Source organism: Sebastes umbrosus, chromosome 22 (assembly GCF_015220745.1).
Source record: "Sebastes umbrosus isolate fSebUmb1 chromosome 22, fSebUmb1.pri, whole genome shotgun sequence".
NCBI classification, from domain to species: domain Eukaryota; kingdom Metazoa; phylum Chordata; class Actinopteri; order Perciformes; family Sebastidae; genus Sebastes; species Sebastes umbrosus.
The window spans coordinates 4059603-4077363 of NC_051290.1; the positions used below are offsets into that span (position 1 = coordinate 4059603).

At 35.5% G+C, this 17761-nt stretch overlaps 1 protein-coding gene across 1 annotated transcript; it reads right to left on the reverse strand.

The window, feature by feature from the left end:
* Nucleotides 1-1209: 1209 nt before the first annotated feature.
* cmasa (cytidine monophosphate N-acetylneuraminic acid synthetase a) lies at nucleotides 1210-10655 on the reverse strand. The gene is made up of 9 exons (XM_037759328.1): nucleotides 10451-10655; nucleotides 7166-7415; nucleotides 5881-6023; nucleotides 5589-5744; nucleotides 4478-4614; nucleotides 4263-4357; nucleotides 3883-4054; nucleotides 3631-3796; nucleotides 1210-3507 (listed from the first exon to the last, which is right to left on the reverse strand). The coding sequence occupies exons 1-9, from the start codon at nucleotides 10512-10514 to the stop codon at nucleotides 3293-3295; spliced, it is 1398 nt and encodes a 465-aa protein (XP_037615256.1). The 5' UTR covers nucleotides 10515-10655; the 3' UTR covers nucleotides 1210-3292.
* Between the last annotated feature and the right edge of the window lie 7106 nt (nucleotides 10656-17761).

Below are 17761 nucleotides of genomic sequence, written 5' to 3' on the forward strand. Positions count from 1 at the left end.
CTCCTCTTTTAAGCCCTACAGAAAGGGCGTCGTTACACCCTGATTGGCCAAGAGGGGAATGCACCAAGCTGCTCTCAACTATCATTTAAGAGCCAGTCCCCACACCCTGCGCAACAGGTGAACTGAATAACCCTCTAATCACTCAGCAACTCAACCAAAAAAACACCAGGGAAAAGGGAAACAACAGCAAGCACCAGAGAATTGGCAGCTGCCACACTCCCTCCCCCATATAATAAACACCGCCTCCAAGGTGTTTTACACACATCCTTTAGACAGTTATTTACCTTTAATACAATGTCACAAAAAACCCATAAATTCATCCTCATCACTAGTGTCACTGTCCAGAAAAATGCGCATGACCGCCTCTCTCTCCTGAGCCTACTATTTATTATTTTTGTTATTATTTTTGTTTTATTTATTTATTCATTCATTTATTAATTAATTTATCTATCTATCTATTTATTTATTTATCTTTAATTCCATCTTTATTATTACCACCTAGTTATTATTATTATTATTATTATTATCTTTTTTATTTAATTTAAATTTAAATTTAATCATTTTCAAATACAGTTCTGTCTGTATTATGTATTATCTTTTACATTTGTATCAATCATATATACTTAATAGGCTTCTTTTATGACACATTCAGTGTTTTCTCCTCCCTGACTCTTGGCTATTGTTCTATTTGGTTGATTTAACTGCGTACTTTTCTAATTTTTAAGTTTATATCTTGAATAACAATCCAAACTTTAAAAATAACAAGTTCGTTTAGTTTTTCTCCACAGAAATTAATGAAATGCTGAGATATAGACCGACTCTATAGTTTTTAAAAAAAGTTGTCTTACAACCCTTAAAATCAAGAAGGCCTCGCATGAAGCTTTGGCGACCCCTAGTGGGGGTTGGGACCCCCAGGTTGGGAACCATTGGACTTAACTGTTAATTGATTCATCAAAAAAATAATCGACAGATTGATTATTACAGATCATGAAGGAAAGATACTTATTTGCTTTCTTGTCGACACCACCTCTCATGTCTGTTCGGTAAAAATGAAGCTGAAGGCAGTTAGCTTAGCATAGTGACTGGAAACAGGGGGAAACAGCTAGCCTAGCTCTGTCCTTACTAAGGTAACAAAATCTACCTATCAACGTTTGTTGTTTCGTGTCCCTGTTGAGTTGTGTTGGCACATTAAAAACACAAGACTTCCAATGATCTTCAACAGACAACTTCATTGAAAATGATTCGCACAACAACAAAAAACGTAAACATTCCCAACAAAACAATCAAACATGCAAATCAACATGATAGAAATAAGATTACTACAAATCATACATCAATAAATATAACCTTCAAAAGCAAATCCTGCACCACATGAAACCAGCCCCATCGGGCCTCTTACTAGGCCACATAACAAAGGAATACCCATCAATCCTCGCTGTTTGGAACCGGCAGGTTGCAGCACAGCAACAGGCACAACATTCACCTAATGCTGCATTCAGGTGCTTCAGGGATGTTTCAAGTTAAAGCAAAAGTTCAACATGGTGGGAAAATACTTTTATTCTTGCCGAGAGTTAAATTTAAAGGTCGATACCACTCTAGCTTAGCTTAGCATAGAGACTGGAAACAGCTGTGCGGTGAGTGGTACCAATCTTCTCATCGAACTCTTGGAAACGAAGCGAATAAACACCCAAAATATCAAACTATAAGCTGTCAGGGCACATGAGGAATATAAACAACACTCTGCAGCATGACAGGGACAACTGTTTTTTTCTAAGATGAGATGTTTACGGGTAGAAAGAGTAAAGAAAATTTGTCAAAAAGTGCTATATATATATATATATATATGCTTCACCTTTATATATAAAATACTTAAGCATTTTAAATATGAAGCGACTGTATCTCTAATAATATCTGATGACCGTGTTAACTGGTGACTTTCAGTCGAATGCGTCCGTTGTTGCTCATAGTAACTTCCGTAAATGGTCGGCGGTGTAGATGATAAACACAGATGAGTATCTATTAGGGCTGTCGAACGATTGAAATATTCAATCGTGATTAATCGCATGATTGTCCTGAGTTAATTGTGATTAATTGCAAAATTAATCACACATTTTTTCAAGTTTTCAAATCAAGTATTTAAAACCAGTATCTTCACTCTGGTTTTAAATCTGCTACGGCTACGACCTCTGCAAGATCCACTTCGTTACAAAAATAAGTGACGGTAAAATGAATTTGCGTTATGCGTTTTTAATCGCCCTAATATATATTTAAGATTGATTGAAGGCTTTTACATGTTCTGTTTTGGTTTTCAACAGCTGCCGTCATAACGAGCAAACGCGACGCATTCGGCTGTTAACACGGTCACTAAATACTGGACTGAGGACACAATTAAAAAATGCACCTACCTACGTCATCTAGTTAGTCATCTACCTACAAACTGTAGTATGTATAGTATATAGTCAGACGTTTTGTTAGTAGTCCGTTAGCATAACATTAGCTAGGTTATTTCTGTCCGGATGATTGTGTAGTTGGCATTTGGCTCGTAGATCTTAAGGTCATATACCTGCCTCCAAAGGTTTAAATATTTTGGACTGCTGACAGGTGTAATGAGTCTACTGTAGCTCTGTACGCTACCCGAATGTTCCACGATTCCCATTCCCTATTGTTTGCAAACTGTAAAAGGGTCTATATAATAACAACAACATGTTTTCTGTTTCATAATATCATATCTTTAGATTTTGTGGCACTATTTTGGTGGTATTTAAAAAAAAGAATAGTACCTTTTAAGAACTTTAGTAACAGGTAAATCTGTTTCTGCTGGTTTACAAATAAGAAATGTTTTACTGCGTCAGTATTCCTTAGATTTGGTTGTTTTCTTTACTGTGTCTTTGTTTTAAAAGACAAAAATAGCAGTTTTCAGTCTAGTAGTTTGGTGCCGTTTTGTGTCTTTATGCTCAGTCAACAAGGAGGATTCTGCCTCCCGTGTGTTACAATACACCAAGGTCGGTTAACTTCTGATTCCGTTGTAATATTCACAGTATTACTGCAATTCATTTTCTTTTTTAACTACTGATAATCTCACATTTTGTAACCGACAAAAAAGTTGACGACAGGACAACTTGATTGCGTGAGATTTGACTGTAAACAGTTAATTACTCAAATTCTGCTAACTCTAAAAATAGATCTTCATGTCAGATAATGTTCCTATGTGCACTGTTTGACTACTTCTATTATTAGTGCATGAACTGCACCGACTCTTGAAGCCTTTCCGCGGGGATGTTCATGTTCAGCGTTAGAAGTTGCAGCGGTCGATGCGGTGCTGCTCCATCTGCGCCTTCGCTTTCTCTCTCTGCAGGAGAATGTGTTCGGCGAACTCCCTCATGGCTCCCATCCCCCCGAAACTGCGGCAGGTGTACTTGGCGGCGTTAATGGCCACCGTCGGAGCTTCTCTGGGTACCGCGCTCAAACCCGCCTGTTTCAGACAGTCGACGTCCTGTTTGTCGTTACCTGAGAGGAGAAATAAACATCACATAGATATATAAAGACTGCATATTAAAGGGACAGTTTGGGTGTTTTGAAGTGGGGTTGTTTGATTGATTGATTCTTGTAATTATTTAACAGCTGCTTTACCCATGTACGCCACATCCTTCCATTCCAGCTTCCTCTGCTCCACCATCGGCTTCAGATCCTTCAGGGGCTCCTTCCCCACCTGCACGACCTGGCAGCCCGTCCTCTTGGACAGTTTGTCAGCCAACGACTGGGCCACGGGGTCCACGTCGGAGGTCAGCAGCACCACCTGGTGGAGCCAGAGACAGACGGGTAGTGCTCGGCCACCTGACAACTCAGCGCTGCTTTTTTTTAAAGTGTCGATAAATTTCCAACCTCCATTTTTTCCTCCTGCAGCATGCGGATGCCCGTGGTGTCTCTGGTGTTCATGGACACCATCTCCTCTCCGGACACAGACAGGAAGATCCTTCCATCCGTTAAACACCCGGAAACGTTGCAGAACATCAGACGGACCACCTCTGGCGTGGCCGGACCGAAGTAGCCATACCTGAGGACAGAGTGGGTGAAAGAAGAAGAGAAACTAAAGAGTGGGGAAAGAGATGATCGACTGGAATCAGACCAGACTCTTTGGTGAAAGATGAGCTCTTAATTTCGCATTTAACACCTTTAACTGAAGTTGAATTCTCGAGGAGACAGACCGTTAAATTATGAAAATAAAATGACAAAAATCCCACCAACCCTGGTGTGCATCTCACCTGAGAACCCTCTGTTCTGCCACAGGCCAGTCGATGTCCACATCGATGTCCACGCTGTACTCTGGCAGCATCTCGAAGTACGCTACCTTACCGCCCTGCAGAGAGACGGAAGCACAAACAGAAAAATGTGAGCGCACACAAACTTAGAATTGAATTGTGGAGTTAATTGTGAGTTACGGTCTTTTTTCAAAAGGTCACCTTTGGTCACATGTTACCTGCAGAAGTCCCTTGTTCATGAGGAGGTCTCTGGTGGTGAAGTAAAAGGAGCCGTTCTCACACAGCTCTCCGTCCCAGTCCTGACGCCGCGGCCGGTTGGCCGGGTCCAGGTTCAACGGCTTCGTCAACTCGGCAGCTAGAAGGAGGCAGGGTAAGGGTTAAATCTATTTATACTTTGACAATGACAACGCACGTTACCGTCACGGACACGGACACAAAGCCTGTTCCTGATACCTATTCTGCTTCTTTCAGTGGGTAAAGAATACAAACTATTCTGGACAACAACACCAGACAATAAACTCTTCTTCTGCCTCGCTGGTGGTGATGGGATCTCTTAAGAAAGTATCATGAAAGAGAAACTGACGAGAACTTGAGTTTGGAAACAGCCCATATATTATGAAAGACAGGATCTGGTGCAACAGGTTACCTTATGGATAAAAATCACAGTTTTACGAGCTTATAAGTTATGCTGTTTTAGTTTCCCCCCTTAGGCATTTGACGGCTTTATTGGGAGTGGATTTATTTCTATTAGCTGTACTGGTAAGGGTTTTTAATCCAGAGTGTGTATGTGAGTCATTTTTCATCCCCACAGCCGCAGTTACCTCCTGTCATTTAAATCCCATCCTGAGGGACACATTTTAAAGATGACCTCTGAGATGGTTCCACGTGAAGAGCTGCCTGTCTTTCTACTTTTTTTTGTTAAATTAGAGTTAATAAAAAATGCTTTTTCTATATCTGATTATAGGCCACACGTAGTCTGAGTAACTTTAGCGAGTTTCCAACAGACCGTGTGTGTGTTGGCGGTGAGTGTGAGGTTGTTGGTGGCGTTCTAGCTGTGAACGTAGGTGTAGCAGCGTGTGTACAGTTTATTTGTCGCTGAATAAATGCTACGAAACTACAACTCCGCTCAAGCGAGCTGGAGAGATCGGAGCCGACTTCTTGTATCCTGCAACTCCGGCTCCGCCTCTTAAAGTGACGAGCCGCTCCTCTGAGCCGCTCAGAATTCATTATTAACATTTCTTTTAACCATTTTAACCGATAGCGTTAACCGGTTAAAATGCTTAATGTCGGTTAACGGTTAAACGGTTAATTATGGACATCCCTACTTACGTCCTTTCTTGACCTCCTGCCAGCGGAACTGATGTCTCCGGACCACAGAGAAGACCGAATCGAAGCCCTTCTTGGTGATCATCTCCAGAGCTCCCTTCACGTGGAGCGGCTGTAGACACGGCGCCGTCGCCTGAATGTTACACAGCACGTCCACCTCTGTCACGACAAACAACAAAGTCAACATTAAATCAAACAGCTGCTTTGTGTTTACTCTGAGGTGCCTCACTGATCAAACATGCCGTGTTGGCGGTATTAAATCAATACGCAGCCTGGCCCGCTGTGGTTTACATACCGGGGTGGACCTGGGCAAACTCTTGGATGGTCTCCAGGGACGAAGAAGAGTCTCTGGAGACTTCAGGACTCCTGCGGTGCACCTTGGCACCCCACGATTTAGCCACCTTCTCGATCTCGTCATGGTCAGTCGATACCCAAACGCTAGGAAAAGGAAGGTGCGTTACATATTTGTAATCATCTCTTTTCACATCAATATCTATATTATATGTCTAATGTTTTTTTCTTCTATGGACCACATGTGCAACATAACTTTTTATAGGGACAAATATAAAGCAATTATAGCCAAAGCTAGTATGCAATCCATGATCTGTTTGGAGTTGCAACGATTAATCAATTAGTTATCAAATATAGAATTAATCGGCAACTATTTTGATAATCGATTAATCGGTTTGAGTAATTTATTAAGAAAAATAAAAGTCTAAATTCTCTGATTGCAGCTTCTTAAGTGTGAATATTTTCTGGTTTCTTTCCTCCTCTGTGACAGTAAAGTGAATATCTTTGAGTTGAGGACAAAACAAGACATTAGAGGACGTCATCTTGGGCTTTGGGAAACACTGATCAATATTTTTCAAGCAAACAACTAATCGATTAATCGAGAAAATAATAAACAGATTAATCGACAATTAATACGATTTATTAGATAATATATATATATGACTAAGTATAGTGTATTTATATTCATACTGTGTATATATATATATATATTTATACTACCATGCACATTGTATAAATCTGACCTAGTACAGTGTATTTATATTTATAAAAGATTGCCTCCAGCAGAATTAACAAAACAAACATACAAACATGGAGGAGTTAGTGTAGGTAGAATAATGTAACCTGAGGCCATAAAGAACCAGACAGCTATACATGTGGAAATGTTATAACATAATATAATATACACAATAAATACTAATTTATACGTATCTATATTTATACTGTCTATTCTATATATATATATATATATACAGAATATATATAGAATATATATATATGCTATATGTGGAAATGTTATAATATAATATAATATGATATAATATACACAAATAAATACTAAGTAAGTCAGTGATTACAGTATATTAGGGTGGTTAAAGTTGTGGTGTTATCTCCCAGTAACAGTTCATATAGCCTTCATTAATGTAATGTAATACCTGTTTATCCCCTCAGTGTTATATCTATATGTATATGTATAATACCTGTCTATCCCCTCAGTGTTATATCTATATGTATATGTATAATACCTGTCTATCCCCTCAGTGTTATATCTATATGTATATGTATAATACCTGTGTATCCCCTCGGTGTTGAGAGCAGCTCTGAGGACCCATCCCAGCAGAGGAACTCCTGCTAACATCTTGATGTTCTTCAGAGGGATCCCTTTGCTTCCTCCTCTCGCTAGAACCAGAACAGCGACGTGTCTCTGGCTGTCCGGGTCCGCTCTGCTGCGCTTACCCGCGGGCACAGATCCTCCAGTAGACCCTGCAGCCTCTCCGTTATCTCCGGAGGACGATGCTCTCTTCCTGCTGGACGACATCACTGCGGAGACAAACACAAAGGTCCGAGCAGGGTGAGTCTGTGATAGAGATAACCTGGAGGTAGAGACTGGAAGCAGGATGGCACTACTGGCTCAATAAAGATCTGTGGTCAATTCCGGCTCCACTTCTTCTGCTTTCTGTTAGTTTACAGCTGTTTACCTCCACCTACTGCTGCGGAGGACTACTACTATCTACTGTCTACTGTCTACTATCTACTATCTACTGCTTCTGCTTCTGTGTATATATTATATATATTTAGTATTTATAGTGTATTTATATTTATACTGTCTATACTGTTTATATATATATATATATATATATATATATATAAATATATATATACATATATAATTATATATGTATATATATATACTATATATATAAATATATATAGTATATATATTTATATATACTATATATATTTATGTATTTATAGTGTATTTATATTTATACTGTCTATACTGTTTATATATATATATATATATATATATATATGTATATATATAAATATATATATACATATATAATTATATATGTATATATATATACTATATATATAAATATATATAGTATATATATTTATATATACTATATATATTTATGTATTTATAGTGTATTTATATTTATACTGTCTATACTGTTTATATATGTATATATATATACATATATATATATATACATATATAATTATATATGTATATATATATACTATATATATACATATATATAGTATATATATTTATATATACTATATATATTTATGTATTTATAGTGTATTTATATTTATACTGTCTATACTGTTTATATATATATATATATATGTATATATATAAATATATATATACATATATAATTATATATGTATATATATACTATATATATACATATATATAGTATATATATTTATATATACTATATATATTTATGTATTTATAGTGTATTTATATTTATACTGTCTATACTGTTTATATATATATATGTATATATATGAATATATATATACATATATATATACTATATATATAGATATATATAGTATATATATATTTATATATACTATATATATTTATGTATATGTTTATATATCTATAAATATATACATATATTTATATACATATATACATATATATACTTATACATATATATATGTATATGTATATATTTATATACTATGTGTGTATATATATATTTTTTTAAATATATATATATATATATATATATGTATATATACTACCGTCCACACTGTATATATCTGACCTAGTATAGTGTATTTATATTTATACTACTGTCTATACTGTATATATATTTATACTACCGTCCACATTGTATATATACATATATATATACAGACGTAGGCAAAGTTGTTGGTAACGTTCCGTTAAAGAGAGAAAAACCCACAATGGTCACTGAAATAACTTGAAACTGACAAAAGTAATAATAAATAAAAATTCACTGAAAATGAACTAATGAAAATCAGATATTGTTTTTGAATTGTGGTTCAACAGAATCATTTAAAAAAACAAACTAATGAAACTGGCCTAGACAAAAATGATGGTAACATTAACTTAATATTTTGTTGCACAACCTTTTGAGGCAATCACTGCAATCAAGTGATTTCTGTAACTCTCAATGAGACTTCTTCACCTGTCCACAGGTATGTTGGCCCACTCCTCGTGAGCAAACTGCTCCAGCTGTCTCAGGTTTGAAGGGTGCCTTCTCCAGACTGCATGTTTCAGCTCCTTCCACAGATGTTCAATAGGATTTAGATCCGGGCTCATAGAAGGCCACTTCAGAACAGTCCAATGTTTAGTTCTTAGCCATTCTTGGGTGTTTTTAGCTGTGTTTTGGGTCATTATCCTGTTGGAGGACCCATGACCTGCGACGGAGACCAAGCTTTCTGACACTGGGCAGCACATTTCGCTCCAGAATGCCTTGATAGTCTTCAGATTTCATTGCACCCTGCACAGATTCAAGACACCCTGTGCCAGATGCAACAAAGCAGCCCCATAACATAACCGAGCCTCCTCCATGTTTCACATTAGGTACAGTGTTCTTTTCTTTGGATGCTTCATCTCTTCGTCTGTGAACATAGAGCTGATGTGACTTGCCAAAAAGCTCCAGTTTTGTCTCATCTGTCCAAAGGACATTCTCCCAGAAGCTTTGTGGCTTGTCAATATGCATTTTGGAAAATTCCAGTCTCGCTTTTTTATGATTTGGTGTCCTCCTCGGTTGTCTTCCATTAAGTCTACTTTGGCTCAAACAGTGACAGATGGTGCGATCTGACACTGATGTACCTTGACCTTGGAGTTCACCTCTAATCTCTTTGGAAGTTGTTCTGGGCTCTTTGGTTACCATTCGTATTATCCGTCTCTTCAATATGTCATCAATTTTCCTCTTGCGGCTACGTCCAGGGAGGTTGGCTACAGTCCCATGGACCTTAAACTTCTGAATAATATGTGCAGCTGTAGTCACAGGAACATCAAGCTGCTTGGAGATGGTCTTATAGCCTTTACCTTTAACATGAAGGTCTATAATGTTCTTTCTGATCTCCTGAGACAACTCTCTCCTTAGCTTTCTGTGGTCCATGTTCAGTGTGGTACACACCATGATACCAAACAGCACAGTGACTACTTTTCACCCTTTAAATAGGCAGACTGACTGATTACAAGTTTGAAGACACCTGTGATGCTAATTACAGGACACACCTTAGTTTAACATGTCCCTATGGTCACATTATTTTACATCTTTTCTAGGGGTACCATCATTTTTGTCTAGGCCAGTTTCATTAGTTTGTTTTTTTAAATGATTCTGTTGAACCACAATTCAAAAACAATATCTGATTTTCATTAGTTCATTTTCAGTAAATTTTTATTTATTATTACTTTTGTCAGTTTCAAGTTATTTCAGTGACCATTGTGGGTTTTTCTCTCTTTAACGGAACGTTACCAACAACTTTGCCTACATCTGTATATATATATATATACATATATATATATATATATATATGTACTACCATCCACACTGTATATATCTGACCTTCTGCTATCTTCTTGTTGCTGTTCTTCTTCTTCTTCTTCTTCTTCTTCTTCTTCTTATTCATCTGTGTATTGCTGCTATAGATATATAAACATCCTATATATCTCTGATTGCTGCTCTCCACAGTTCATCTGTAGACGTGTAGAGATGGTTGATTTGTCTTCTCTAATCCTTGATTCACCTCACCTCACCTCAACTCCTCTTTGCACCTGCAGGAGTGAGTCACAGAAATTCACGTTATTTTATAACGCCTGTTCATCCAATTAAATGGGCAGATTAAAACCAAGCAAAGCTGCTGAACCTGCTGATCGAAACTATTCATGTGTTGATTTATGATTAAAAACTGGAGCAGCAGGTAAACCTGATCAGTTTGCCAACCTTCGCTCTGTTTCACTGATCAACAGCACCATCTCTTGACATAAAATGAAAATTGTCTGATTGTTTTTCATTCATCGTCAAATTTTCTTGTCTAATCTTTTTAATGAAATAGCATTCAGTCACATAAATCTTTTTTAATATAAATATAAATATTGTCAAATAAGACAGAATTCAGATTTTAAATCGATGAGGGATAATTGGGATTTTTGTGGACTAGTCTGGACTATTATTTTGAACACAATATGATAGGTAATAAATAAATAAGTAAATAAATAAATAAATAAATAAACAAATAAATAAACAAATAAATAAATAAACAAATAAATAAATAAATAAAGATAATTGGGATTTTTGTGGACTCAGACAAAAAACAAGACACTTCAAAAACCAAGTTTGTAAGCAATTCTCATAACATTATTAAGTTATGAAACAATGTCAGATGAAGAAAAAAGAATAAGAAATTAAAAGAATAATCAATACAAATAATTTTAAATTAAAAAATTAAATTAAAAATGAATACAAATGAAATTGAAGATTAATTCAAGTAATTAATTAAAATAAAATAGAATAAAAATAAATGAATGAATGAGAAAATAAATAAATGGGATAATTGGGATTTTGTTTTATTTTGAACACAATATGAAAGGAAATAGATAAATAAGTAAATAAATAAGTAAGTAAGTAAAAAAATAAATAAGTTAATTAATTAATTAATTAATTAATAAATAAATAAATAAATAAATAAAATCCAGTACTTCATTTTACTACAAAAACTGTAAAAATCCAAGCTCAATATTTATCTTTTTATAATTAATTTAAACATAACAACAATAAGGCTTTATGTAAAATTAATAGTAACATAGAAATCAAAATATACTATATATTTTGTCTGTCTTTTCTTCTTAACCAGTAAGGAACATTACATTGTACTTCTCTGTATTTTTTTTTTAATATATTTTGTATTTTATTTCATTCTTATTCACATATATATTTTTTTAGATATATATATATCAAATGTCAAATAATAAATATGTAGCTCATAGTGAGAATTATTATTGGACTCTGCACGTCCATTTCTGCCAATAGAAATGCTGCACACTGGTCCTTTAAACTGTTTAAAACTTGTGGTAATACATTGAAACAAAAACCACAACAAAACTTGGTTAGGTTTAATAAAAAAAGAAAACATGATGGTTCGGCGTAAATTAAAATAAATGAATGGCAACTGTTATCTAATAATAAGGAGGAAATAAGTCTTTGTTTACGACTTGTTTCCGTGAAGCTAAACATTTAATTAATGCAGCTCTAAAGGACACACCTGTAATTGTGTGTGCGGTCTGGAAAGGCGTCGACTACAGTAATTATTACATAACTGAGTTTGACAGCTGACATCTCGACTGCAGGACCTGACAGACGTGCTCCACCTCGGAGCTGTCAAAGGCCGGTTGACATTTAAGTCTTTAAACACTTTAATAGCTAACACAGCGTGTTCTTCCTTACACCGCCCATCTCATGTTTGTATTCCTCTGTCTTAATGAGTTCTCCCTCATCTTCTGTAGCTCGTTGAGACGTTTCTGCTTCCTTTTGCTTTCATTTCTGAGAAGAATAAAAGCTTTTATACACATCAATCGAATGAAACGTTTCACCCGAACACATCAGCTCACAGTTAGGACACATACTTCATTGTCAGCTTTTCTTTGTGTAAACAAAAACACATGCACACACTCATACACAGGTATGCTACCTGACCTGTGCTTCCAGACACTGCTGAGAAAACTATACGCAAGCTGACCTTATAACATGACATTGACAGAAGGACGGAGAGACACATACTGATGATGATAATCGAAAGTCAAAAACACAGAAAGGTCAGTAAAGAAGTGTCTCAAACCAGACTCCTATCATCACACTTTATTACTTTCTTTGCACCAGATTAAAAGATCAAGAAGGAGAACCTCAAATCTTCCCGATTCCAAACACAATTGTCCTCTCTTTTCTACTCCTGGTGATTGCATTTACACTTCAAAAATCATAAAGGTGGTGTTCATTTGTGGAGATTATCTTGCTGAACAAAACGTGTCAGTATCATAAACGTTTGTTTGCCACAGAGTTTATATTTTCTGCAGTAATCCAAAACCCAATGGAACAACCCCGTTGGCTTTTAGTGGAGAGAACCAGGGTGATGCTAACTTCCTGATTGGCCTACAAATCATCCCTGGAGCACTCTATGCACACATTACACATACAGTGAATACAAATACATATACTATGAAGGTAAGTAAAGTGCTGTGTGATGGTGTAGAGTTCATCTATCTAAATTTCAAAGCTCCATAATGACTTTTTACAGTCAAATATTAACTTTAAAGGTCCCATATCGTGCTCATTTTCAGGTTCATACTTGTATTTTGTGTTTCTACTAGAACATGTTTACATGCTGTAATGTTAAAAAAAAAACTTATTATAAAACTATTTTTCTTGTACTGTCGGCCTGAATATGCCTGTATTCATGCTATGTCTGAAATGCTCCGTTTTAGCGTATTTTGACGGAATTGAAACAGGATTGCGTTGCTAGGCAACAGCTTGGGTCCATGTTTACTTCCTGTTAACTGATTTCTTCACATCCACAGCAACCAGGAAATAAACTGGGACACATTTAGAATGTTTACATTTAAAATTGTGTCAAAGGTCTAGATATTGTATATTTGTGACATCACAAATGGACAGAAATCCTGACAGCTTGTTTCAAATGCAGAGTTTCTGAATACGGGCTGTGTTTATTTCCCTGTGAATTGAGTGAATTATCCAACCTAAAAAGCCAGCCCGGTGTTGCCAACTGTTTTCCAATGAAAGTAGCTGCAGCGCTAGCTCAAAAAGTCCATAAATCTAGAGAGAAAGTTGCCAAGTCGGCACGCGCCCAAAATTATCATTATGAATGAAAACATATCAGAGTGTGCACAGGTAGACAGGCAAGTAGCTTATTACAATCCTGTTGCAGCCACAGATTTTTTTTGTCGGAGCATTTGATTTATTGGTTGCTGTCAGGATTTAATGAGAATTTCAACAAATGAAGAGCGTTGCCAACCCTACTGCACCTTTTAGACACTGATTTATGGTGTTAACTTTTCATCTAGTGCCATCATCAGGTCAACATTTCCAGGTTGTTTGAGACCAAAGAACTGCAATGACATTCAGCCTCAGCTGTACTTTGTGTTTGGTGCTTATGAGCAAATGTTAGCATGCAAACACGTAAACTTTCAGGAATTTAAACACTTGGCAGAGTTGAGGATGTGTAATGTCTAGAAGGTATAGTTCAGGTTAGGCGTTGACCTCGAATGACCATTTCCCAAATGAGGATTCCTCTGTCCTCGTATCTCTCCCTCGTATCTCATGAGGGCGAAGCTAAAACACAAACAAAGAGACGCAAGTGAAGGAAACGAAGATGTGAAATGAGGTAATGGCATGAACCCAGGGTAAACATATCCTGCTAAACTCCAGCATGTTAGCATCACAGCATATTACAGGTTGATTTCCTGAGCTTTTGTGCTGCGAATAAATGCATCAGCCAATCCCGTTGTGCAGAACGGGATAAATTGTTTATATTTATGAGTCACTGCGGCTCCGTAGTCCAAACCAAGACAGCAAACTTTATTTCTCCTTTCAACCTTGACAAAGGCAGCACAGATCAGATCCACTGCTTTTCTTTTTTTCTTTTAACTTATACTTTTATATTCTTTTATTTGTTTTTATCTTATGCACTTTGTGCTCTTTTATCTTGCTTTTATATACAGTATGTAAAGCACTTTGAATTGCCTTTGTGTATGAAATGTAAATAAACTTACCTTGCCTTTCGATCTTACCTTTCAAAATAAAAGCCCTAGACATATAATATTGTTTGATTAAAGGGAACATAGTGCATTGCTGTGAGTCATAGTTTCTTTTTTTAATACCGACACTAGGAGCCGCCAAAGTCGTACATTTACAAAATCCATAGGTGTTTTAAACATACAGGTTCAGGTCACCAAACTGCAGGTAACCATAGCAACAGTGCTTTGTGCTACATACCATAAAAACACACTCATCAGTGTCCTGATATAGCCCAGAGAAATAACTGCGCTGCAGAAGCGACACCATGCTTCGCTTTGTTGTGACATTCTTCAGCTCAACCTCCGTCTCTCATGTTAATACATCAGGTATATCAACAACTGTCACGCTATACTGTTAAACAGCGCTGGAAGAAGTATTCAGATCATATGCTGTAAGTAAAAGTACTAATACCACACTGTGAAAATACTCCACTACAGATGGAGATTTTTAATCTCTTTGAAGTAGACTTACAAGTATAAAACTATCTGTATACTTATAGTATAGTTGCAGTACAAAATACAACTTAGATGTAAACTAGTTGTGTACTCAAAGTTTACTGTTCTTACACTAAAAGTACACTTAAAAGTTTACTTTTATAAACTAAAAAGTGGACCAATGTGGTCCCAAGAAGTATTGAAGTCGTACACTTACAAGTATACTTACTACATAAAGTATACTTGGGAAATATACTTGAACTTTACCTACCCTTACCATAAAGAAGTTTATTCAAGTGTGCTATTAGTAAACTTAAAATAAGAGAGTATACTTTAAGTTTACTTTTTATGTACCTATCAACGATATATTAACAAAAGTATACTTAGCTGATACTGACAAGTATACAGAAAAGTCTAAGTATACTTGGCTCATACTTGTACTTTACTTTTGATCAAGATATAATTAAGAAAAGTATAAGCTTTGTATACTTGTTGTATAAAAACTAACCAGTAGTTTACTGAGTATACTTTAAAGTGAACATCCATAAACTATACAGTGGGCTACAAGTATATACAAGTATACTTGCAGTATAAAAACTATTAAACTAGTAGTCTACTGAGTATACTTTAAAGTGCACTTTCATGAACTAAAGAGTGGGCTACAAGTATAAAACTAGTAACCTATCATGACAATACTTACACTTAAAGTGTACTTTTATAAACTAAAAAGTGGGCCAGTTTAGTCCCAAGAAGTATTGAAATAAAGTGTAAAACTATATATATACTTATAGTATAGTTGCAGTACAAAATAAAACTTAGATGTAAGCTAGTTGTGTACTCAAAGTTTACTATTCTTACGCTTAAAGTACACTTAAAAGTATACTTTTATAAACTAAAACGTTGGCCAATTTAGTCCCAAGAAGTATTGAAGTAGTACACTTACAAGTATACTACTGGTAAATTGATATTATCTTATCAGTATACTTATAGTATAGTTGCAGAACAAAATAAGACTGAGATGTAAACTAGTTGTGTACTCAAAGATTACAATTCTTACACTTAAAGTACACTTAAATGTATACTTTTATAAACTAAAAAGTGTGCCAGTTTAGTCCCAAGAAGTATTGAAGTCGTACACTTACAAGTATACTACTAGTAAATTGATATTAGTATACTTACTACATGGGAAATATACTTGAACTTTGCAATAATAACTTGAAGTATATTACTTCTCTGTGAGGGTTGGCAGAGATTGTTGGTTTTGTGTCTTTTAGTATTCAAAGTCATTTAGATTTGATCTCCTCCCTCCTCTCTCGTGGCGAGCATCACCTGTTTCACATTTGCATGTGCAGATAAACAACATCTAAAATAGATAGAATACAAGCATGCATGCAGAGATGCGTCAGCCGTCAACGCCTGTGGTTGAAGAGAGGTCAGAGCGGTTATGAAGGAGAGGTGTCTGATGAGAGGAGTGGTGCAGACTGAATGAATGAACGGTATGCCGCCGGGGCTGTCGGAGGAGTTCGGGCAGATGAGCCATCATCCTCCTCCTCCTCCTCCTCCTCCTTTTCTTTGTCGTCTTTCTTTTTTACAGCCCCTTCCTAACTGTCATCGAAGTCATTATCCTTTTTTTGTCTCATCTCCTTTAACCCGTATCTAAACCGTCTCTGGATGTGTGTTTAGTCTAAAAAGATCAATAAGCCTCAAACATCAGTGTGTCTGAATCTCTGTTAATCAGAAGTCAGTTAAAAGAGAGATAAAGATGCAGAGAGAGAGAGAGAGACAACAGGATGACCAGTTCAACCTGATCCACAACCTCATCTCTTCTCTTCTCTCTCTCATTACTGTTACTTCTCTCTCTTTCTCCCTCTCTACATGTTTGGAGCTTCTATTTCTTTGTTAACTAGAAGTGATAATGCACATTTAGGCCCTGTCACCTGAAAAACTCTGAATTTAATTCAACTGTTCTGTTTGGGGTGCTCCTTAACAGCTAAAAAAACATATTAAACATTGTTTTATATTTTTTTTAAAACTCTTTATTTATTTACTGACTCAATTAATCCTCATTTTATCATATAATATAAATGAATAAGACAAAGAACATGCCAACATGCCATAACATAACCATCATATATAAATCTAAAAGCAGTATTTTTATGAGAGGGGGGGGAAGAAAAAAGAAAGAAGAAGATTCATTCATTTATTTTTATTCTATTTAATTTTAATTAATGACTTGAATTAATCTTCATTTTAATTTGTATTTATTTATTTATTCATTCATTTATTCTTATTATATTCAATTTTAATTAATTACTTGGATTAATCTTCATTTTAATTTGTATTCATGTTTTTTTATTTCATTTTTTATTTAAATTTATTTGGATTTATTTTTTTTAATTTTTTATTCTTTTCTTCTTTATCTAACATTGTTTCATCACTTAATAATGTTATGAGAATTGTTTACAAACTTGGCTTTTGAAGTGATGCATGTTTCAGAAGTCCGCTCACAATGTAGGACAATAACATACTGGACCTTTCTTCGTTTTGTAGCCCATATAACATATAAAATGTGAAATATTTCCTTATTTGGTGTAAAAACAATGCTTTATGCTCGTTTCCGGAATTTGTCACCTTC